The sequence below is a fragment of the Haliotis rufescens genome, unplaced genomic scaffold, assembly GCF_023055435.1.
Source record: "Haliotis rufescens isolate VD_foot unplaced genomic scaffold, xgHalRufe1.0.p SCAF_2, whole genome shotgun sequence".
NCBI classification, from domain to species: Eukaryota; Metazoa; Mollusca; class Gastropoda; order Lepetellida; family Haliotidae; genus Haliotis; species Haliotis rufescens.
In genome coordinates, this window is record NW_025963890.1 from 36,937,113 (window position 1) to 36,962,929 (window position 25,817).

The 25,817-nt window shown below is 42.6% G+C and overlaps 1 protein-coding gene across 5 annotated transcripts in view; it reads left to right on the plus strand.

Moving 5' to 3' along the window:
- The window catches only part of LOC124111790 (myelin transcription factor 1-like), a 41,691-nt gene extending 19,182 nt beyond the window's left edge, over positions 1–22,509 (plus strand). Inside the window, exons 7-20 of one of the 5 annotated variants that reach the window (XM_048399890.1) lie at positions 2,892–2,961; positions 4,538–4,578; positions 5,029–5,056; positions 5,412–5,474; positions 5,896–5,960; positions 6,402–6,551; positions 8,929–9,622; positions 10,138–10,338; positions 13,276–13,425; positions 13,786–13,851; positions 16,040–16,102; positions 19,028–19,156; positions 20,309–20,469; positions 20,911–22,509. In XM_048399890.1, coding sequence (XP_048255847.1) covers positions 2,892–2,961; positions 4,538–4,578; positions 5,029–5,056; positions 5,412–5,474; positions 5,896–5,960; positions 6,402–6,551; positions 8,929–9,622; positions 10,138–10,338; positions 13,276–13,425; positions 13,786–13,851; positions 16,040–16,102; positions 19,028–19,156; positions 20,309–20,469; positions 20,911–21,293 — 2,264 coding nt within the window. In that variant the 3' untranslated portion in view covers positions 21,294–22,509. Of the gene's footprint in view, positions 1–2,891; positions 2,962–4,537; positions 4,579–5,028; positions 5,057–5,411; positions 5,475–5,895; positions 5,961–6,401; positions 6,552–6,833; positions 6,945–8,928; positions 9,623–10,137; positions 10,339–13,275; positions 13,426–13,785; positions 13,852–16,039; positions 16,103–19,027; positions 19,157–20,308; positions 20,470–20,910 lie in introns of all 5 variants that reach the window. The other 4 variants (XM_048399891.1, XM_048399892.1, XM_048399894.1 and 1 more) reach the window with 4 other exon arrangements.
- Positions 22,510–25,817: the final 3,308 nt, after the last annotated feature.

Here is a 25,817-nt window from a genome sequence, read left to right on the forward strand (position 1 = left end):
GTAGTAGGAATTGAAAATCCACATTCCAAAAAAAGTCACCCTGACTGCTCATGTAGCCTTTTGAAGGGCAAAATAAGTAATCTAAAATGTCTGTTTATTTTTGTATGCATTTCCCACCAACTTGCAATTTTGTTTTATATAACAGATCTGGAAGCCAGGACTGTAAATCAAATCAAGTTTTGCTTTGTGAGGAAACATGATTATGTTGTGTTCCCTTTGGCCTGTTTGGCACTTGAACATGTTGAAATTCATGAATTTGGTTAAAAAACCTTGTCACCAAATCACATTTTAATTGGGTGACCTTTGGTTACTAGTTGTAGTCATGATGTTTGTTGGTCAGTCACGTAGCCTTGTGGTTAAAGTGTTCGCTCGTCATGACCAAGACCTGGGTTTGATTCCCGACATGGCTACAATGTGTGAAGCCCATTTCTGGTGTCCCCCTCCATGATATTGCTTGAATATTGCTAAAAGTGGTGTAAAATCAAACTCACTCACTCATGATGTTTGTTCTGTTCTGGGATTTATCTTGACCTGCTCAGAGGCTGATATTCAGCACCAAGTCTGGAGCAATCGTTCGTAAAAATTCCAAAATCAGAATTACAAAATTCCTATCACATGTTAATTTGGTTATGACTAATTATTGCGATGGCTTGGTCAAGGTTGTATTCCATTGATAACAAGAACAAGAAAGAAGAGGCTTAATTTTTTATTTTATTGAATGCAATGTTACAACGTAATAGAGTAACTATGAAAATAAGTACTCTAAATAATCAAAATAACTATTTTTTCCCAATTTACCTGCCAAGGACATTTAATTTTGAATCATTGATAAATCCCTGCTGTTAAATCTTGGATATATTTACTTACATATGTATGAAAACAGAAGTATTCCTGTAATTTTGGATTCAGCCAACAATGTTGTGTCAGTGAGTGAAATGGGTTTAACGCCGCTTTTAACAGTATTACAGTTATATAGCAGCGTGTCACCTTAATGTGGGAGGAAAGCCCGAGGTGATGCAGGTCTTAGAAATTTACCACTTCGATGAAACCCACGAGCATGGGTATGGTGCTGACAAACCTAGAAAAATAATCGGGGCGAACCGGGATTCGAACCCACAATCATAGGTTTCTGGCGTGCCCAAGGGACGCAACTCTGCACAGTTAAACGCGGCGCCTTAGACCACTGGGCCACCTGTGCCCCCATGTTGTGTCAGGAGTGCCAAAGGGTTAAGTTTTCATTATCATGCAATAAAGCAAGACACATTCATGACATAAAGCACAACTGATATTAAGACGTTTGGTAACAAGCACTAGCTACAGTGAAACTGCTGATGAGTAACCAGATTATTGAACGGTCTTAACGTGCCCCATCCATGGATTTGTAACTTACCAGACTGTATCAGCTGGTGTGGCCGTCTCATCAAAGACTTCTCTTTCAGACCCGTGAAGATTCCGGGGTAGAATAGGTCTTCAGCAACCCATGCTTGCCGTAAAAGGTGACTCTGCTTGTCGTAAAAGGCGACTAATGGGATCGGGTGGTCAGGCTCGCTGACTTGGTTGATGCATGTCATCGATCCCAATTGCGTGGATCGATGCTCATGATATTAATCACTGGATTGTCTGGTCCAAACACGATTATTTACAGACCGCCGTCATATAGCTGGAATATTGCTGAGTGGGGCGTTAAACAACAAGCAAACAAAACAAAACTTCTCTTCCAGCCGCCATATTGTATACCAGGGCTCCAGATAAGCTTTTGGTGTTGTGGGTATTTTACCCATGCATTTTAAAGTCATTGGGTATCAGTAATTCTATCTGGTTATTCAAATTTCTGTTACCCACTAGTTTCTACACATGTGGGTATTTAAGTTAAATATTTAAAAACACTATTCATCTAGTCACTGCAAACTGGTGTCGTGTGGGTTCGAGAGCTTTATAGGACTCAAAAATACCACAATACTTCCACAAGAAAGTGTGATGGCAAATGATCATGATGTAACTGTCATCGTGGAGTTTGGCAAGGTTGTTGACGGAATGCCTGTTTATAATTTCAAAATAAGTTGCTGATTTGCTAATATTTTGATGATACGCACAAGTTTAATTTTTGTAGCGTATCTGTAATGTTCGTTGCATATTTGATACGCTTGGATTTTATTTTACTGCATATTTCTGCATTGCTGATGCGTATTTTACGCAGATACGTAGCTTATCTGGAGCTCTGTATACATTTCGGTGAACACATGGATATGTTTCAGGTGGTCTTGTATTGTTACATATGCAATGATATGGGCATGAGATATGTTTCAGGTGGTCATGTATTGTTACATATGCAATGATATGGGCATGAGATATGTTTCAGGTGGTCATGTATTGTTACATATGCAATGATATGGGCATAAGATATGTTTCAGGTGGTCATGTATTGTTACATATGCAATGATATGGGCATGAAATATGTTTCAGGTGGTCATGTATTGTTACATATGCAATGATATGGGCATGAGATATGTTTCAGGTGGTCATGTATTGTAACATATGCAATGACATGGGCATAAGATATGTTTCAGGTGGTCATGTATTGTTACATATGCAATGATATGGGCATATGCAATGATATGGGCATGAGATATGTTTCAGGTGGTCATGTATTGTTACATATGCAATGATATGGGCATAAGATATGTTTTTATTGTCCATAGTTGATGTTTCAGGGATCCTTTGGGATATGTTTCAGTGATCACTTACTGACCCCATTGGATATATTTCAGTGCCCTTGTGATATGTTTCAGGGTATGAAACATAAAATTCTTATTGGAGGCAAAAACTAAATATATCCTGTGTTAAACTTAATGAGTTCACAAGATTGTCATCCATTCATGTTCCTGTTCCAGAGAGCAAATGTCCAACTCCTGGCTGTGATGGAACTGGGCATATAACAGGCCTGTACTCCCACCATAGAAGGTAACTAACCACTTGTATATCACAGGCCTGTATTCCCACCACAGAAGGTAACTAACCCCTTGTATATTACAGGCCTGTATTCCCACCATAGAAGGTAACTAACCCCTTGTATATCACAGGCCTGTACTCCCACCATAGAAGGTAACTAACCCCTTGTATATCATAGGCCTGTATTCCCACCATAGAAGGTAACTAACCCCTTGTATATCACAGGCCCTTATTCCCACCATAGAAGGTAACTAACCCTTTGTATATACAGGCCTGTATTCCCACCATAGAAGGTAACTAACCCCTTGTATATCACAGGCCTGTATTCCCACCGTAGACGGTAACTAACCACTTGTATATCATAGGCCTGTATTCCCACCGTAGACGGTAACTAACCACTTGTATATCATAGGCCTGTATTCCCACCGTAGACGGTAACTAACTACTTGTATATCATAGGCCTGTATTCCCACCGTAGACGGTAACTAACCACTTGTATATCACAGGCCTGTATTCCCACCGTAGACGGTAACTAACCACTTGTATATCATAGGCCTGTATTCCCACCATAGAAGGTAACTAACCCTTTGTATATACAGGCCTGTATTCCCACCGTAGACGGTAACTAACCACTTGTATATCATAGGCCTGTATTCCCACCATAGAAGGTAACTAACCCTTTGTATATACAGGCCTGTATTCCCACCGTAGACGGTAACTAACCCTTTGTTTATACAGGCCTGTATTCCCACCGTAGACGGTAACTAACCATTTGTATATCACAGGCCTGTATTCCCACCGTAGACGGTTACTAACCCCTTGTATATTATAAGCCTGTACTCCCACCATAGAAGGTAACTTAACCTGATTGTGTAATAATGGTCTAACTTGCTTATTTCAGTACAGATCTTGTTGACATGCTATTTCCAGTGTTACATGTCAGCAGTAATGTCTTTACACTGGGAAAAATAATCAAAACTCACTGGCTGCATGTATTGTGGGACCCCCCAAAACACCCTCTACCATATCTAGACAGCTGTATTTTTGTATATGATAAACGGTAACCATCCCCTCTGCTCTCAGAATGTTGTAGTTACCCGTGATGATCCGGGTTAGAATAGGTCTTAGTCTGTCATAGAGACCCTGTAACAAATATATCCAATACAGCCCATGCAAGTCTTGATTACTGCAGTATCTGAAAATGAAGAAAGTCTCTGGGCTCCTTTTTATTATATTTTATAACTATATGTTAACAACTGTTTTTTCTGTAAAATATGTTCATTTCAGAGACTAGATGTTAGTCTAAATAGGTCTGTGCAACCAATGCTTGTCGAAAGAGGCGACTAATGGGATCAGGTGGTCAGGCTTGCTGACTTGATTGATGCATGTCCTCATATGAGTCATATCCCAACTGCATGGATTGATGCTCATGATATCAATCACTGGATGGTCTGGTCCAGACTCGATTATTTACAGACCGCTGTCATACATCTGGAATATTGCTGAGGGAAACAGAATACTGTAGTAAAATAAGGGTTTCTGGACTGCCTATTTTAAAGCCTACAGCCAACTGTTGTTTCCCTTGCAGTTTATCAGGATGTCCGCGGAAAGACAAAGCAACTGCTGAACGTAAGTGGGACATTGACTGGCACAGATTGGTATTATTGACTCAAATAAGTAGATAATTTAATGTTCCGACATGGTGTGGACTGCCGGCGTGGTCTAGTCAATAGTGCATCTACCTGGGGAGCAGAAGGTTGGTGTTCAAACCCAAGCAGCTTCAAACCAAACGATAAAATATGGTACTTTTTATTTATAAGGGAAGGGAATGAACAAGGACTGGTCAGTTCAGTCTGTCTGTTTCTCAGTGGGCTAGCACTATAAAACTGTCATTTGTCTGGACTAGTACAATCAGCTACACATGTGTGTTGGTCACGGTATAAGTGCAATAATCTTGAACGCGACGTTAAGCCCTATTTCACCTCACATGCGGTAATGTCTGATGGAGGTAGACTGAAAGTTGATGTGTGTGATGCTGTGGTTGAAGACGTCACTGTAGATTCCTTTTCTCTGTTTCAGTCTTGGCCCTTCAGGATAATGTTCTCAGGTAAGTCAACAAACTTGAAATCTATAAGTATCTTATCTCGTGTCAAGTAGTTACCTTTGTAGCTATCCATTGGGATTTAGAATATGTCCCCCATAAAGCTAGGATTGGCGGTCCAGCTCAGTGACTTGGTTGAATGAAGGTCATCACACCCCACCTTTTGTGGGGATTGCTAATAATAATGTCATCACTGGTTTGTCTGGTCCAGTCTTGATTATTTACAGTCACCGTGTGACTGCAGCGTGAAACAAAACGTCTCAAGTAGTAGGGTACCTCAGTTATACATATATATGGCATTGCAGTGTGTGGATGATGTGGTACTGTGTCAACATGTTGCAATTGTTTCTCCCTGTTTCAGATGTCCCACACCGGGCTGCAACGGCCGTGGTCACATCAACAGCAACAGGAACTCACACCGCAGGTATGCAACATTTTCTTATTGAGAAGAAACACTGAATCAATAGAAGTGCCAAGAGTCACTTTTGGTGGTCTCCATTGAGGTGTTGACCTGTGGGTATTTCCACTTATAATAGAATTCTACTTTTTGTAAGAGCCATCTAAACTAGAGATTGGGTGGTTGAGCTTTCCTCGTGGTGTTGATCAATGTTCATGTCTGCAGTCACTGGTGTGACTGGTTCAGACTTGGTTATTTACAGACTACCATGATGAAATATTGCTGACTTCAGCATTTAACAACATTCACTCACTCACCACACTAGTGTCCTGTCAAGTGTATACTAGTTTAGTGTCATGAGTAACCAGAAATTAGTGTCATGATGTGTTCCATTGCCTTCTGTCAGTGTGTTCCGTAGGGTTCTGTCAGTGTTGCCTGTTGGTTGCAGTTTGTCAGGGTGCCCTATTGCTGCCATGGGGAAGCTGATTAACACCCAGAACCAGAAGAAGCAAGGTATTGTCAATCTGTACACCACATCACTTTGAGCTCTATTAATCATTTGCAATTACTTACAATTCAATTGCTACTAACCGATTAATCTTTACCATTTCAACAAAACTAAAAATGTCAACATTTCATGTTATATTTGTTTATCAAAAACCGTTTTGTTTGTGAATGTGTACAATGACAGCTGATAGCTTGGTCCAGCATCAAGCAGCATCCACCTTGTACATGACCTTGAACTGGCTTCCTGGCAAGTCCCCCTTGTACCTCTGTCCCTCCTCCCACCTTTGCCCTTCCACCTACATTTACTTGCAACTTATGCTCTCCTCCACATAGCGCAGACTTAGTGGTGAGTACTGTGTTCTGACTTCATTTCATGCTCTGTTTACTGCCATTGTGAGCTGCATGAGATCTGGAAGACTCTGTTAGTAGCCAACAGATATGTTACAGCCAGCCCAACAGGGGGATCTACAGAAGGCTTGGGCTGTGATGGTAACACGCCCAGTGCATTTCCAGGCGAAGACAGGCTACAGGCACCTACACAGACATTAGTTGGGACAGAGCCGCCAATCACCCCATCTCCAGGGGGTCTCACTGAAGGTTAGAATACAACAGCTCTTCTTGTGCATGTCCAAGTGATATATGTGACCTGCCCCTCTACTGCCCTCCTGACTGTCTGTCCTCTGTCTGTCTCTCTCTCCTCTGTCTGTGCTCTGCTTCTCTTTGTGTATTTAGTTGTATGCTTTTCTGTTTTGTTGTTCCCTCTGTGGACTTGCCAGAAACATTTATGGTGGTGAAGGCAGTGCGGACCAAGTTAGCAGCTGCTTGACATGCTCATTGGCAAGTTGAGCTTTGGTCATGTGACTTGTTTCCTTGTGGCAGGACTCCACCTGGTGGTGCTCCCGAAGAACGGCGACCCAAACCGAGCCGTGCTGGCGGCATGCAGTGAATCTGAGCTGATCAAGATTGCAGCCAAGCAGTACTGTGACACTGGTCCGTACCTACACGTTTCTCTCTCACCTTTCTCCGTTAGCTTTCAGTTCCGGTGTCAGCTATTGTGGGGCCAACTTTTATGTTGCTGCCATGCTCCCTCTCTCAGTACATTCAGTTGCTCACATTATTGTCTTCTCATGTGTCAGTGTTGTTGCTCACACAGTTGATTTTTTTTCTAGATCTATATAATGATATATATATATATATGTGTATGTGTACATAATTTATATATTTCTATACATATTTAAAAAAAACATATTTTGGTGTATCTTTGTAAAATTCTACCCAGTATATCTCCCACCTTGTATCACCTGACCCATATCTCCCGCCTTGTATCACCTGACCCATGTCTCCCACCTTGTATCACCTGACCCATATCTCCCACCTTGTATCACCTGACCCATATCTCCTACCTTGTATCACCTGACCCATATCTCCCACCTTGTATCACCTGACCCATATCTCCCACCTTGTATCACCTGACCCATATCTCCCACCTTGTATCACCTGACCCATATCTCCCACCTTGTATCACCTGACCCATATGTTCCACCTTGTATCACCTGACCCATATCTCAGATCTAATATCATCTGACCCATATCTCACACCTCCTATCATCTGACCCATATCTCACACCTCATATCACCTGACCTTTATCTCACACCCAATTTCACCTGACCCATATCTCACACCTAATATCATCTGACCCATATCTCATCTCGTATCACCTGACCAATATCTGCCACCTAATATCCCCTGACCAATATCTGCCACCTAATATCACCTGACCCATGTCTCCCACCTTGTATCACCTGATGCATATTTTCCACCTTGTATCATCTGACCCATAGCAACCACTTTGTATCACTGACCAATATCTCCCACCTAATATCATCTGACTCATATCTCACACCTCCTATCATCTGACCCATATCTCCTACCTCGTATCACCTGATCCATATCAACCACCTTGTATCATCTGACCCATAGCAACCACTTTGTATCACTGACCAATATCTCCCACCTAATATCATCTGACTCATATCTCACACCTCCTATCATCTGACCCATATCTCCTACCTCGTATCACCTGATCCATATCAACCACCTTGTATCATCTGACCCATAGCAACCACTTTGTATCACTGACCAATATCTCCCACCTAATATCATCTGACCCATATCTCACACCTCGTATCACCTGACCTTTATCTCCCACCTAATATCACCTGACCTATATCTTACACTTCATATCATCTGACCCCTATCTCCCACTTCATATCATCTGACCCATATCTCATACCTCCTATCATCTGACCCATATCTCATACCTATCATCTCACCCATATCTCACACCTAATATCACCTGACCCATATCTTACAATTCGTATCATCTGACCCATATCTTCCACCTCCTATCATCTGACCCATATCACATACCTCCTATCATCTGACCCATATCTCACACCTATCATCTCACCCATATCTCACACCTAATATCATCTGACCCATATCTCACACCTCCTATCATCTGACCCATGTCTCACACCTAATATCACCTGACCCATGTCTCCCACCTCGTATCACCTGACCCATATCTCCCACCTTGTATCTGTACCTCCTCCATCTCCCATCTTGTGTTATTTTCCTTAATAATAGAGTGATTGGTTAAAAAAGTACAAGGTTCCTTCAATGTTAGTTGAGGTAAAAAAAACATTGTACTTTTAAGGGAATGACAAGTCTAAGGATTACATCCCATACCTTATGGCCATAATTTAAGTGTTTTTTCTTGAAGGAAAGACAACAAATCTAAATTATTATTTTTCCCACATTTGTAAAATTTGAGGGTTAGTGATCAGTAAACCCAGTAATTAAAATTAATATAAAGGGACCAAGAATAGCCCGGAACTTATGTTATCCCAATTTATTTTGACCGTAAATTGGTTATGTTGTTTCTTTATGATATTTCTTTTCTGTGCACAGGTTGTGATCGTGTCCTTCGACCAATGATTCTAACGAAGCAGCTGGACCTCAACACATTTGACTACCCACCTGTGGTTTCTACGACAACGCCCCGTAACAATCTAGCCAAGGAGCTGGAGAAGTACAACCGACCAACTACTGATGTTGGTCAGTCAGCAGCCAAAGCAGCTCACAAACCCAAGCCTGTCCCTAAAATCAAAGACACTGCCCCTGACAGGCCCAATATTCTGAGCCGACGCCCTCACTATAAGCCCCAGTACAGGTACGACCCCAGTCGGCCGACCTCAACAGCTTCAACAACTGTGCCAGTGCCATCGCCAAGTGCACTGACAGTGTCTGCTTCACTGAACCTGGGCAAGGGAGGGAGTGGGGCAGTGCAGACAGTAGATCTCAACATGCCCGTCACGGCCCAGCTAGCAGCCCAGAGGCCTGCTGCCACTGCTAGTGCAAGCTTGCTCCTGGCTGGGCGGGGCACAGCGCTGAATATCCCCCAGCCAAGTGTCAGCAAGGCTGTGAGTCTCAGCTCAACACATGTGACAGCAGTCACCCACAGCATTGCCCCTATACAGCAGGCACCTGCCATCACACACAACATCAGCAACATCAGTAACATCAACATCACCACCTTGAACAACGTCACCTCCAACACTACCTACCAAGAGAACGGTTGCATCACGGCTGCTCCAAGCAATGGGTAGGTTGCACTGACTCTCTGTCCTAATACCAGGCAGCTTGACGGGTTCTGGTCAGTTGAATGGTAGACTCACTGCCCGCTGGCCACTGTGGTCCCTCGAGCCTGCTGGTCAGGTGACAGGCAGCACCCGCAGTTGGCTCTGCACCCAGAGGGTCACGTTGAGAGAACCAGTACTTGGACAACTGCAAGGCATCACTGGTGGAGTTATGTGACAGACTCAATGAATATGTTCCATACCTTCTGTGTTACAGATTGTGAACTTGTACTATAAAATATTTGAATAAATGAGATCATTTTATGTGAACTGTATTGAACTGTTTTCAGTGAAAATTAAAGAAACTTGTTTGATTAAACGGTATTTTTCTTGACTTTAGCATGAACAGCACGCAACCCTACAATTTATTCGTGTGAAATAACAGCAATGAATGAGCATGAAGTTAGTGCTTAGGACTCCAAGCCCACCCCTCCCAAACCCCACCCACCCGTATTAACCTGATCTCTCTCTTCTGACGCAGCACGCACTCCGAACCCGACCTGACACTGCTCACTCAGCCTCTCTCCCCCAAAGTGCGGGAGGGACGTGAGCTTCTCACATGCCCGACGCCTGGTTGTGATGGATCTGGTCATGTGACTGGAAATTATTCCTCTCACCGCAGTCTTTCAGGCTGCCCATTGGCTGACCGAGCTATGGTACAGGCCAATCAGGTGGAGCAGAAGTAAGTGATCCTACGTAGGCTGCAGATACAAGCTCTCCTCGTCACTCACACACTCGTTTGGCCGTCTGTCACTCTTCAGTTTGTTTTTGGTTTTAATTTCGCATTTTGATGTTTTCTTTTGTTCAGCATTCTTTTGGTTTTGCATGATTCGATGTCCTATTTTCAGCTTTGGTATCACCATTTTGAGTTTTGCATGCATTCATACAGGTGTCTACAGTGGATCAAACATCTTCCTATGAAATGACCTTGACCTTTCTGCCAGGGAGACCTTGACCTGTTACAAGTTGAACTGTATCACTGTATACATCTGTTTTTGTTGTCAGTTTTTGTTACCATTTGATTTAGTGTTTATTTGTTTTCTAATTTTTTGTTTTTCTTTCTATTTTTGTGTTAACCAGTATTATTTGTTGCAGTTTCTATAGTTTCCTATGTCATTGTTTGTGGTACTGTGTGAGAGAGCACCTGCCGTCCGGCTGGTGCACAAAACAAGTAGGTCTTGTTTCTACTTATTCCTAACTCCTAGATTTAGTCTATGATGTTGCATGGCTATGTAATTTACCATTAGTGTTCAAGAGAGTGTACATACATATCATTGTGATTTGTGCCCAAACCATGGCCAAGAATGACTTTATGCACATTTTGTGATATAGACCCGTTGATTTGTTATATTTGTGTTGTATGTGTATTGTATGTCCCCAGCATGAGCTCCAGGCTCTAGTGGGTGTATGTTGGGACAGTGGTAGGGGCTGCATATAGCCACCAGTGTTGGAACATGTACAGCCTTTGCAACACTGTGTACTTACAGGCTCACCAGAATCAAGGCTTCACAAAACACTAGAGTTGTCACTGAAATCTTATCTGTTCCACTGCTGGTCATTGCCGTCAGTCACGACAACTCATTGTGTTCTTTGTTATGACCATTAAGAGAGGCAGGCATAAGAGAAAGTATTTCTGGTTGTACTCTGGTGAGAGTTAGATTATTGTTTAAGTCCGAAGTAAGGTTTTCAGTAAGTTGTGACCAATCCAAAATGGCTGACTGGAAATCAAGATGTTATGGAACTGGTGAGCCTCCCGCATCTCTCCCTGCCGGCATGCTCCAGTGTTATTCTCTGTTGTAAGCTTCACTTTGTTGATGAGGCATCATATAATCCAGGCCACAGGGTAAGGGGGTCCAATCATCACGTGATCTGCTTTCACTGCGCAGTGTTAACCACTTTAGTGCCCAGGATCCGATCTCATGGGTTCCAATCCCAGATTTGTACTGATTATGATCCATGTCAGCACCAAAGTGGTTAATGTTCTGCATCACACCAGCTTTCCTCCACATTAAGGTAACATGCCATTCTGAAATGAAACACTTTCAAGAAAGGTGTTAAAACCAATTCACTCTCTCACTTAGATATGTGATCAGGGATAGATTGTGAAACCGATGTCAGGGAGGGATTGCAATACCGATATCTTCTGGGTTAAAGGGTGATACCTATATCTTCAGGGTTAAATGGTGAAACATGTGTTTTAAGATAGATTGGGGAACAAAAATCACCATGGACACATCAGGATACCAATATCAGCAATAGATCATGTACTTGTACCTTTTTAGCTCACCTTTCTGAAAGTCAAGTGAGCTTATGGCGTGGCCTGTTTTACATCATCTGTTGTTTGTTGTAAACATTTTCTAAAAAAACAAACTGGACCGATGAAGCTGAAACTTCACATAATTGTTCCCACTAATGATTACCCCTGATTTTGTTCAAGAAGTTTGAATCGGATTTTCAATATGTCAGCCGTTTTGAACAAAATCTTTGTGGCCATTACTTGTCCATTTTTGTTAAAAATATAATGAAATTTGGTTGTTGTGTAGTTAGCATGGTTAGTGTTGGGTGTCAACACATATTTACGACCATGCTCGCAAATTCTCACAAAATTTCCTCTCACTGTAAACATCATCCCCTCAGAAATCACAGGACCGATGAAGCTGAAAGTTCCCATGATTGTTCCCACCAATGATGACACCTGAATTTGTAAACGGTTCAGATCTGTTTTGCAGTATGGATACCATGCCAGCAACAGTGAAAATCTATTTATGGCAGTTACTCAGTTATTTTTGCTGCAAATTGAACAAAATGTGATACATGTAGTTATTAGTGGTGCTCAACACATGTGATCTGTTTATCACGACATTGTTTATTTTCACATTGAACTGATCTATACACGTTGACCATTCTGAAACTGAAACTTCTTATGGCCATTTCTGTTTTATGTTTGTGCAAAATGTAATGAAATTTGGTACATGTGTAGTTCGTTCGTTCCCTCAAAATGCCCATATGCCTCTGTAAACTTGTCTGAAATTGCCGGACCTGAAGGAGCTGAAAATTGGCATGTATTTTTTTCTGATGATGACAGTATATTTTCTCAAACTATTAAGTGTTTAGTATTTATGCAGAAAATATTTGAATATCATTGGTGATGCAACTTTTGTTCTGTGGTTGTCTTTGTTTTTGAAACTGATGACTACATATTAAGGTGAGCTACAATGCAATGGCACTATCTTGATATGAAGTATTTTAACTGTCTTGCCATCAAGTGATCAAGTCATGCTTATGTATTGATACTAGTGTAAGGGAAGTATATAATCATTTATACATCTAAAAGGGTGTTAAGGGCCATCAAAATCTTTCATGTTACTATAGTTATTATGAAAATATTGGGTTGTCCTTAATTAGTAAGTATCAGTAAGGAGTAGTATCGTTGCAAACCCTCCATGAGAATCGGATCAGATGACGATCAATGCTAAGCTTGCCTTACTAGATTTCCCATCTATCCCAAAGAAAAAAATTCGAGTCCTATGCCCCCTCCCTTATAGTCTGATGAGTGCAGTGGTACCCTGCCCCACACTATGATCACCTTCTCATGTCTTCTCTGTGTCAACAATAACAGGTGCCCCACTCCTGGCTGTGACGGCTCAGGTCATGTGACCGGCAATTATGCGTCACACCGGAGTCTGTCGGGGTGCCCGCGGGCGGCCAAGTTCAAGAAGACACTCGGATGCAAGGAAGGCGAGAAGAAAGAAATGGACGAACCACTTCGGTGAGCATTTTCTGTTTATCATGTCAGAGTAGTCACCACCTCAATATTCCTGAGCCCATAGCAGGAATTTGCTGATACATCATTACCATATATTCTGTTTTTACATCTCAGCACTTGGGCTGCAGCTATACACCTTCACAATACAATGCCAACATGATGTAATGAAGGGTAAAATACACTATGCTGCAACAGCTTTTAACAAATTAGAAACAAAAGCGTTTTGAATATGTTGGACAGTGACCAAATTGGTATCCAGCTGTTGAAGAAATGTTTGGAAATGTTTGAAATCGTCATGTATGGTATTGTGAATCAAAGTATTGTGATGCCTAGATGAATTGTTCCACCCTTCTCTGCATACAGGACTGAACACTCCAGTCTAGAGCTGCATGGGAGGCTGGAGTCTTGGCCTTGTGAAATATCACTAAAGTAGGGGTCTGTTAGAACAGTAATCTCCTTGATTATGCAATGTATCTATTATCAAACATACCTTGGACCCATTTGCCACCACAGATTTTTGAGTCGAGTTTGAATGGTACAATAAATAAATTTAAACTTAGAAGGAAACAATATAAGTCTTCAACCGATCTCAAGGTGTACATGGTGTGATATACCCTGTGTGTGAGCCTGTGTACCCTGAGCCGTCAGGCGTCACACCATGTGCCTGAGGGTTTGGTTGACAACAAATATATCATTCATTTATTCATACAGACCCGGAATAGATGTCCAAAGTTTCACCGAGTGAAAAGCTTTGATTCAACCGTTTTGACAGCTGGCAGACGATGCAAATGAAGAGTTACTTCCCTTTACCCCCATTTATTCGGATAAACATTGGTTCATTTCATTAAACGATACTTATGGGAGAAAAGCAACTTACCTAAGGCAGGTTCTGGTTGATTTCTCAGTGGGGTACAATTATTTTCCATGTTGCCCACTCCTTAACCAATGAGAAGCTAGTATTTAATGTGGGATAACGGGCAATATCACCAGGACTCAACTCAACGTTCCGTCTCACAACAGGCCTTCCCTTGAGAACATCTTTTCAGCCAAAAACTATGACAGACATTGTTTTTGATTAGATCTATCGTAGCTCCTTCAGTGAATGTAGGTCTGTCGACATTTTGATTGGTTGTTGATAAGTAAGTGACAGATGTCACTTCCAAAATGAGACTAGTGGCAAATGAGTCCAGGTCACCATGGCTGTATGTTCAGAGCTACAGATAAGCAGCCTTTTTGACTAAAATACCCCGCCCCCAATATTCAAAACCCAGTTACTTTCAATTAACTTGCTACAGAAACGCATGCATTAAATGAAAAACTCAAATGCATTAAAAGAGCCCGCGTAAATTCCCAATGAAGCTCTTTCAGCATGAAAACAAAGGAGCTAATTTCCGAAACACAATTACTAGCTAATTTACTTTCCAGGTCAAGCCTATATATTAAGAACAGTTATGTACATCTTAAACATTATTCAGTTTTTTTTAATCTTAAAATGTTCCCTAATTTGGGGAAAAAGAACATAGTGATGAATAGATGAGTGAAAAAATATTGGTTACCCAATGAAAAATATAATAACCCAATTAAAATAGAAACCCTGGAGTAAAAGCTCAATTGCTCAAAAAGTTATCTGGAGCTCTGATGTTTACACAATAGAGTGGAGGTATGATACAGTGGTAATTGGAGGATGGCTCAGGAGCTGCTGTGTGTGAATTCTGTTTGGATGGGTGAGCACGAGGAACACCAACTTGCACTTGTGACCATTCTGATTCTATACCCAGATGGTGTGGATCGTTGCTAATATCAACCTCTTGTTTGTAAAGGACAGGTTTCATTGGTTGTATGCTGTTGGGGTATTGATGGTATATGTAACTTGCTTAGCTAATGTTAATTATATATGTCTATATATGTACATAGTAATGAATAAAAAATATAGAATTGAGTAAAAGCTACTGCTCTGGCACTCATACAGTTTTGTGGAAGCTATTACTATTGAACAACATGAATAACAAGATGGAACATGATGCCCTCCAAGATTGTTGATGTTTTAATTTCCAATGGTCTTTGGAAATTTGATCCGGATAATATTTTCATGTCGCAATTTAGGGGATGTGAATTAGTTGCAAGTTGTTGGAGATGTGAATACCCTTACATCAGTCATGCACCTCTGTGTGTGGGGTGAAGGGGAGTAAGGTGGATGTTGGGTCAATGTATGTATGTGTATTGAGTCTGGGTGTCGGTGAATGTATGTATGTGTGTTGTGTCTGGGTGTGGGTGAATGTATGTATGTGTATTGAGTCTGGGTGTGGGTCAATGTATGTATGTGTATAAGGTGTGGGTCAATGTATGTATGTGTATAAGGTGTGGGTCAATGTATGTATATGGGTTGTGTTGTGTCTGGGTGTGGGTGAATGTATGTATGTGTATTGAGTCTGGGTGTGGGTGAATCTATGTAAGTGTATTGAGTCTGGGTGTGGGTGAATGTATGTATGTGTGTTGTGTCTGGGTGTGGGTGAGTGTGGGTATTTGTATTGAGTCTGGGTGTGGGTGAGTGTGGGTATTTGTATTGAGTCTGGGTGTGGTGTAGAGCCTGTTTACAAAACCTGCTGTTGCGTTGTAGATGCCCTGTGCCAGGGTGTGACGGGTCTGGTCATGTGACAGGCAAATATCTCTCTCATCGCAGGTACTGGTTGGTTGGTGTTGTGGTTGTCCCACACGGCATGGTTTAGTTCCTGTCTGCAGACAACTCCGTTTACTGTCGTGTTTGTGTTTCTGTGTCCACACTGGGTCCCCTGATGGTTGCCTCATTCAAATTCTCTCTGTGCAGTTACTGTTGTGTGGTACCGCTGTTTTCAGTTCTGTTTATGCACACTATGATGAACGTGAGTCCCACCGTGCTGTTATGATAGATTTACTGCACCTTGGTGTCTGAATATTACTAAATTTATTTTAGTTTCATACAGAAAGTATATTGTGTCAATAGTGTAGTGTGTAGGATTCTTCTTTTAATTCTATCAACCCTTAACCACAAAGTCCATCATCACCTGACTCCTCCCCAAGCCTATCACCTCATGACTCCTCTCACTAGCCCATCACCTCATGACTCCTCCTCCTGCCCATCACCTCATGACTCCTCCTCCTGCCCATCACCTCATGACTCCTCCCCAAGCCCATCACCTCATGACTCCACCCACTAGCCCATCACATTGTGACTCCTCCCACTAGCCCATCATCTCATGACTCCTCCCCCTGCTCATCACCGCATGACTCCTCTTCCTGCCCATCACCCCCTGACTCCTCCCACTGGCCCATCATCTCATGACTCCTCCAACTAGCCCATCACCTCATGACTCCTCCCCTGCCCATCACCTCCTGACTCCTCCCCTGCCCATCACCTCCTAGATCTCCCCAGACCACACCTCCTGACTCCTCCCCCAGCCAATTACCTCCTGACTCCTCCCACTAGCCCATCAGCTCATGACTCCTCCCCAAGCGCATCACCTCATGACTCCACCCACTAGCCCATCACCTACTCCTCTCCCTAACCATCTGACTCTCCCTCTTGACTCCTCTCCCTACCCATTACCTCATGACTTCTCCCCTGCCCATCACCTCCTGACTTGCCCTACCCATCACCTAATGACTCCTCCCACTAGCCCATCACCTCATGACTCCTTGTCCTACCCATAACCTCCTGACTCCTCCCCTACCCATCACCTCCTAGATCTCCCCAGACCACACCTCCTGACCCCTCCCCCAACCATTCACCTCTTGACTCCTCCCACTAGCCCATCAACTCATTACTCCTCCCCCTGCCCATCACTTCCTGATTCCTCCCCCTGCCCATCACATCCTGATTCCTTCCAAGGCCCGAGACTATCTGATTTCAGCCCTCTGTTCATCAACAACACTAACAACACCCCCCTGTTCATCAACAACACCTGACAACAACCCCCTGTCCATCAAGAACACCTGACAACACCCCTCTGTCCATCATCACCCCCCAACAACTCCCCTCTGTACATCATCACTCCCCGACAACACCTCTGTCCACCATCACACACACACACACCCCGACAACACACCTGTGGTCATCATCACACACCCCCCCCCCCCCCCCCCCCCCCAACAATACCCCCCTGTTTATAAACAACACCTGACAACACCCCTCTGTTCATCATCATCATCATCACCTAACAACACCCCTCTGTTCATCATCACCCCCGACAACACCCCTTTGTTCATCACCACCTGACAAAACCCCTCTGTTCATCATCACCTGACAACACCCCTTTATTCATCATCACCTCCGACAACACCCCTCTGTTCATCATCACCCCCGACAACACCCCTTTGTTCATCATCACCTGACAACACCCCTTTGTTCATCATCACCTGACAACACCCCTCTGTTCATCATCACCTCCGACAACACCCCTCTGTTCATCATCACCCCCAGACAACACCCCTCTGTTCATCATCACCCCCGACAACACCCCTCTGTTCATCATCACCCCCGACAACACCCCTCTGTTTATCATCACCCCCAACAACACTACCCTATACATAAACAACACCTGACAACATCCCTCTGTTCATCATCATCACCTAACAACACCCCTCTGTTCATAATCACCTGACAATACCCCTCTGTTCATCATCACCCCCCAACAACAGCCCCCTGTCCATCAACAACACCTGACAACACCCCTCTGTTCATCATCATCATCACCTAACAACACCCCTCTGTTCATCATCACCTGACAACACCCCTCTGTTCATCATCAACCCGACAACACCCCTTTGTTCATAATCACCTGACAATACCCCTCTGTTCATCATCACCCCCCAACAACAGCCCCCTGTCCATCAACAACACCTAACAACACCCCTCTGTTCATCATCACCTGACAACACCCCTCTGTTCATCATAAACCCCTGACAACACCCCTCTGTTCATCATCACCCCCAACAACACCCCTCTGTTCATCATCACCCGACAACACCCCTCTGTTCATCATCACCCCCAACAACACCCCTCTGTTCATCATCACCCCCAACAACACTACCCTATACATCAACAACCCCTGACTACTCTCCTGTTCATTATAAAAACCACATGACTCCTCACCCTATTCATCATCATCACATGACCCCTCCCTCTATCTGCCACCACCAGCAACAACACCACCCTATACATCAACAACACCCCCAACAACACCACCCTATACATCAACAACACCTAACTACTCTCCTCTGTTCATTATAAAAACCACATGACTCCTCACCTCACTCCTCCGCCACCACCAGACTCAAGAGAAAGTGTGTTTTTGATGACTGATGGTAATGTTATATGAATGATATTTGTCTTATCTACTAAACAATATGCTGAAGAAACCTGGCTGTCATGGCTGTTGTGTTGATAGATTCTGTTAATGAGTTCTGGAATTTCATAGCTGGTACATACAACTTTTATAAATTTTGAGGAGTAGAGTATTTACTGGCAAAATGGAGGTGCATCAAGTGTCTATGATTTATTTTTTATTATTATTTTAGTATTTGTTTCTGTAGTTAGGGTTGTGACAAGCCCTCTTTTTGCATGTTTCAGTGCTTCAGGATGCCCAATTGCTAACCGCCACAAGGTGCCACCACCAAGGCCGATGCTGCCGGGGATTGAGAACCAGGACCCACTGCTCATGATGGAAAAAACAAATAATTGCATTAAGATGGATATAAGGTAATCCTATTTCCTAACCTGTGAAGATTGGGTTAGAATGGGTGTTCAGCAACCCATGCTTGTCGTAAGAGGCAACTAAAGGGATCGGGTGGTCAGGCTAACTGACTTGGTTGATGCATATCATCTTATCCCAATTGTGCATATCGGTGCTCATGATATTAATCACTGGAATGTATGGACAAGACTTCACTATAGCTTGTATATATCAGTACCGCTGACAATAAAGATTATTGCTCACTCAACACACACCACTGCTCACAGAGCTCAGACCATTGCTCACACAACACAGACTGCTGTTCACACTGCAAAAACCATTGCTCACAGAGCACAGGCGGATGCTCACACAACACAGACCGCTGTTCACACTGCAAAGACTATTGCTCACACAACACAGACCGCTGTTCACACTGCAAAGACCATTGCTCACAGAGCACAGGCGGATGCTCACACAACACAGACCGCTGTTCACACTGCAAAGACTATTGCTCACACAACACAGACCGCTGTTCACACTGCAAAGACCATTGCTCACAGAGCACAGGCGGATGCTCACACAACACAGAGCATTGCTCACACAACACAGACCGCTGTTCACACTGCAAAGACCATTGCTCACAGAGCACAGGCGGATGCTCACACAACACAGACCGCTGTTCACACTGCAAAGACTATTGCTCACAGAGCACAGGCGGATGCTCACACAACACAGACCGCTGTTCACACTGCAAAGACCATTGCTCACAGAGCACAGGCAGATGCTCACACAACACAGACCGCTGTTCACACTGCAAAGACTATTGCTCACACAACACAGACCGCTGATCACACTGCGAAGACTATTGTTCACACAACACAGACCGCTGTTCACACTGCAAAGACCATTGGTCACACAACACAGGCGGATGCTCACACAACACAGAGCATTGCTCACACAACACAGACCGCTGTTCACACTGCAAAGACTATTGTTCACACAACACAGACCGCTGTTCACACTGCAATGACCATTGCTCCCACAACACATATCAATGTTCACACAGCACACAGATCAGTGGTCCAGCTTGATTACTGTCATGACTATGGTTATATGAAAACATAGGGTGTTCTTTAACCTCCTTTAAGTCGTATACATTGCTCTATGATACATTGCAGCTGTCCCACCTTGGGCTGTGATGGCTCTGGTCACTCCAACGGCAGCTTCCTCTCCCACCGCAGCTTATCCGGCTGTCCCCGTGCCACCCTCGCCATGAAGAAGGCTCGCCTCACCCCCCAGGAGCTCTCCATGCTGCAGCACAAGATCGCTCTCGGAGAAGGTAACATGTCTGCTACTTGCTAGAGGTCCACAAAGTGTGCATTTCCATTAAAGATTCTCTTTTCAGCAAATTAAATGTGATCTTAAGAGACTAGCTACCCTGGAAAGAGTGGGTTACATTTTATGTTGTTTCATGTGAGTGTTCATATACATCCGTGGGGATTCAAGGTTAATAGGTACCCAGTAAATATGCTGTGGATTTGGTGGTCATGCTTGGTTGGCTGTCATTATACCACCAATGTTGCTCTTGATAACACCCACTGATGTGTCTGGTTGAAACTTAATTATTTACAGGCCACTGTCATGTAGCTTAAATATCAAAACCACTCGCCTAACCATGAAGCAAGTTGTACCACAGGGCAGTCAGTACCATCGCAGGAATGTGCATATGAGCCTGTTGCCATGGACAGATAATATTCACATGTATTCTGTTTTTGTTTAGTGGACTTGGACACTGATGAGGAACTACGCCAACTTGATGAGGAGATTGAGATGTTGAAGTCAACGACAATCTCCTCGGAGCTGCAGATGACGAAGCTGCGAGCGGAGGTGACCTGTCTGGAGACTCGGCTGCACCAGAAAGAGGCGGAGAACGAGCTGCTGGATGACAAGAGCCACAGCATGCAGGAGTACCTGGCCTCACTCCGCAACAAGGTGGTCACATGTCTGCAGCGAGTGCCCCTCCCACCCCCCATGGAGCCGGTCTGTGATGACACACTTGATCTCTACATCGGCAAGATTCAGGATCTAGTAGCAGAACGTAATGGGGACTCTAATCTCTTGTTTAGTGCAATCAAAGCAGCCATGGCAGAGATAGAAGTGTGAATAGATGCTGTTTGCTTCTACTTGACGCAGCTAGCCTCCAGCCAGCTGTATACTGCATTGCAGTCTGCATAGTGCTGACTCGTCTTACTCAGCTGCTAGGTTCATCATTGACAGTGCTGTTCCACAGAGACAGAAGAACATTTGAGCATCTTGTCAGTCTTGGACGATGACGAGATATAACATGAAAGAAACATGACTAGAATTGTTATGAGAGAAGCAGTCTCAGTGATTTCACAAATTGAAAGAGCATTCGTGATTGTGTTGCATACATAGACAGTCTGTGGGCTGAAGAACAATCTGATTCTGTTGTAGGTGATGGTGAACAGACAGATAAACAGACATTCAGCTTTGTAGTGAATGTTCATTGGTGCTTGTAGGTCGCATCACCAGCACTGCACCATCTTTGTTACATATCCTGTGGCTGTATAAACACACATTGTGACATAGGTCAGGGGAGACAACTCTCCTGGGAAGACAAGAAACATATCATTGTTAAGTTATTATTTATGACATTGTTTTAATTTATGTCATTGTTTTAATTTATGTAATGTACGACATTCCTGTACATTTCAGTCATTCCATGTGTTCCTGTATTTATTCCTAACTTATTTCCTTGTTGAAAGTTGGAGCCATGTATACACTCTATACACTTGTTGATATTTGTACTCAACATTTCCCAAACTATTTATATGTTTTTTTCATGCTTTTTCCAAACAAAGCAATATGACTACGTACTAAAGTTCTGCTTGTGCTCATACTTAGATACAACTGATTGACCATGACCTTTTGACAAAGTCAAGGGCATAAGAATCACACAGCTTCCTGTCAGTACAAATGCTTGGGTCACTTGCTTTGATTGGAAAGAGTTGTCTACATGAGAACTTATTTTATTCCATTGTCACCGATGTTTGTTCCTAGTCTATGGACTTGTCATGCGTTTTTATGTCTTTTTCCCTTAAAGCCATTCTAGGTTTATTATTTACTTATGTGCAATATGGTATTTTCACAGCTTTTTTACTCCAGATCTTTTTGGATCTGTGTAGAGCGTTTTAACCTTTTATAAGAAGCTATGTTTATGTGGACTTGAGTGTGTTTGTTGTGGCGGCTCCCTTGGTTCACGGCGGCCGGAACATCGCACGCTCCCTCACAGCCTGCTTGCTGTCCGCCCCACAAAATCACACACGTGGAGAATTGCTAATAAAACATATACTGCCAACTTAAAGTGTCTCTTTTATGTAGTGTTGTCAGCTTCTGAAAAAACTGGCATCATTAATCACCAGGAACAAGGTATCCGACTCCGTGTGCTCATAACAACGCTGCAGCTAAACTATGGCTGGGTGTCCAGACCAAGGTCAAACTTGTGACTTTCTGCAGTCAACCCACTAGTCCCAAGCCTAAGCCTAGTTTTGTTCTGTACGCTCAGTTAAAAGTCCTTGCTGTTTCTGTGTGATGAACAAGTACACTATCCACTAGACCCCAAGCCCAGAAACTAGGATAGTATAGAGCAAGTTGATTTATTCATGCATCTTCACGGTATCTAAAACATGGGTTGTATGTCGAGATTCTCCTGGGTTCACAATGACAATTAACAATGCTGGGCAGTCGGGTATCCTAGTGGTTAAAGCGTTCGCTCGTCATGCCGAAGACAAGGGTTCGATTCCCGACATGGGTACAATGTGTGAAGCCCATTTCTGGTGTCCCCTGACGTGATGTTGCTGGAATATTGTTAAAAGTGGCGTAAAATCAAACTCACTCACTCACTAAACAATGCTACTTTACACTGGGAAGCATAAGTGATCAGGTATGATGCTGTTATCTGCAGTTCTGGGCTGGTCATGTTGATCCCTGGTAAAGTACAATATTATGTCAATTGCTGTGATATTGCTAAAAGTAAAAGTAGAATGGAAGTTTACTTTATAATGTCCAAGGTAAATTTAGCACCCAATAAATTCTTCAAAGCATACACTTGCTAAGGAATATTCAATCACAAGCTTTTATGGACTCTTTTTATATGCCAGTAAATCTGTACTGGAAATGTTTGGGTTAAGATTCATGCCTTCTCCAGATTTATGGTGGTATGTCTTGCTATGTGCCATACAAGGAAATGAGTGTTTTGTTTGTTGTTTGAAACCACACTCGTCAATATTCCAGATATATGACAGCGGTCTGTAAATAATCCAGTCTGGATCAGACAATCCAGTGATTGATATCATGAGCATAGATCTACATAATTTGGATACGATGACATGCATCAATCAAGTCAGCAAGTCTGACAACCCAGTCCTGTTGGCGGCCTCTTATCACAAGCATAGTCACCAGTTACGGCAAGCATGGATTACTGGAGACCTATTCTAACCCCGATCTTCATGGGTCAGAAAATGAGTTAATAATCACTGTGATACAACACCCATATCACTCCAGAAGATAACCTGATACACCTTCGTAAAACAGCAGCCTTATCATTGAGTGGTATTCATCAATAAAGCTGAACAAAACAGCATTAAATTTTGACAAAGCTTCCTGCCAGAAATGACTGGAATCACCAAACTGTAGTACAGAACAAGGTTTGTAGGTGGAATTTGTGACACAAGTACACTTCCATGTTTTATTTAATGTGATATTGATAAGAAAAGTATTTTTCTTGTTTTCATGCATTGTTGGGAAAGGGGTCATCTATTTCACAGTTGCACCAAAGAATGTTTTTCGTTCTCCCAGGATGTTCGAACATTATTATCATAAAGTGCCAAGCGTGTAGATGTTTGTTTACGGCTTTATTCCCATTATTGGCTCACATATCATGCTGAGTTTTGTAACCCACTGTTTTCCCACTGATCTACCAGGGCAGGTGATCAATGTTCAATGTTACGTCATGACTTCAGTTGTGTGCATGTTACACATGGTATTTGTTTTGCAAGCTTGGATCGAATTCCTGTTATACGACACATTGTATTGTTTCAATATAAGGTATCCCAATGTTTTCTTATTTTTTCTTGTATTTCTTGCATTGAGACAGTTTAGTTCGTTTTTGGTTGAAATTGTAAAACCTCGAGCTTGGGAAAAACCCTTACTCGCAGTTGTACATTTTCAACAAAAACATTGTAGTCGTGTTTTATCAATAACAGAAAAATACTGATATGATAGTAATGTAACTAAGTCCAAGACAACTGTTGTAGCCATAAGAACTCCATTTCTCTTGAAGGAAAACACTGTCATCAAGAACAACATCAAAGAGAATAATAGGATTTATTTTATCTCATATTTACAACTTCTAAGAAAACAGTTTATAAAGAGCACAAAATAAACATGATGGACAAAGGACACTTCCACCTTTGCATTGTCTGAAGTAATGTTGGCAGGTGACTGACCATAATTGTTCCACCAAGCACTCCTGTCACCGTACCAGGTAACTTCTTCTCCAACTGACCGATCCCTTACAGTCTCCATCTACGTCTACATGATCATGTACAGAGCAAGAATGGTATCCTTGTTCCCCCATCAGTGATAAAGAGGTACGATTGATAGTATTGAGAATTTACCATTGCTCCGGTTTACTCCACCAGAATTTAATATTGAATTTGAACAGAATGTTTAAAAAATGCATATTAATATATACTCTTTTGTCCCTGAATACCTGTTCTGAAACAGTGTAAGTCGTATGGACAACTTAAGGGCAAGGTGGTTTGAGTTTTTACTCTGATTCCACACAAGCAATTCAAATCAAGTCAAGAGACAATTGTAAATATGGTTACCATGGTGACAAAGAACACATTTGGTACTGAACACTAAATTCAACAACAAAGAAAACAAACTGAAATCCAAATAAAACAAACATGATATTCAAACAATGTACAAGATAAAGTCTGGGTAAGAGGACTTACAGACAGAAAAATGCTGAATGGTCTTTAATCTGCAAATGTTGAGTTATCTTCCTTTGTACACCAACAGAAGTGGTCCAAGGTCCTTGGCTTTTTGCTGTAGTATTCAAAGGACCCTCAAAACTTTTATTTTGAACATATGGACTACAGCAAGGATACCATGCCTTTCCTCCTTAACATTATATATATATATATTGGTGTATACATGTTGTTTTGTACATGCTGTAGAATATGTGTAAACATTTCGTTCCCACAATCACAAAGGTGTCCCAGCTTATGATTCAGACAGAACTTTCTCACCTGTGGACTAGCCAGAGTGCCACACCTGTACATCATGCAACCATAATGACTGCAAAACAAACTTCAGAAAATAATGACATGACAACTGATCTTGTGGATCTGCACAATTCGTGCAGCAGCAAGGGCGGATACAGCTTTTTTGAAAAGGGGGCGTGCACAATTAAGATCTATTTATTGTCTTTGGTGGTAATTTATACAGAAATAAAGATTTTTTTCGAAATAAAAAGGGGTGTGTGCGCACCCCAACACCCCCCCTCTGTATGCGCCCATGAGCAGGGGGGGGGGGGGGGGGGGGGGGGGGTTTCCTGGAATAGGAATTGAAATTTATATTACTCCCCCCAGACAATTT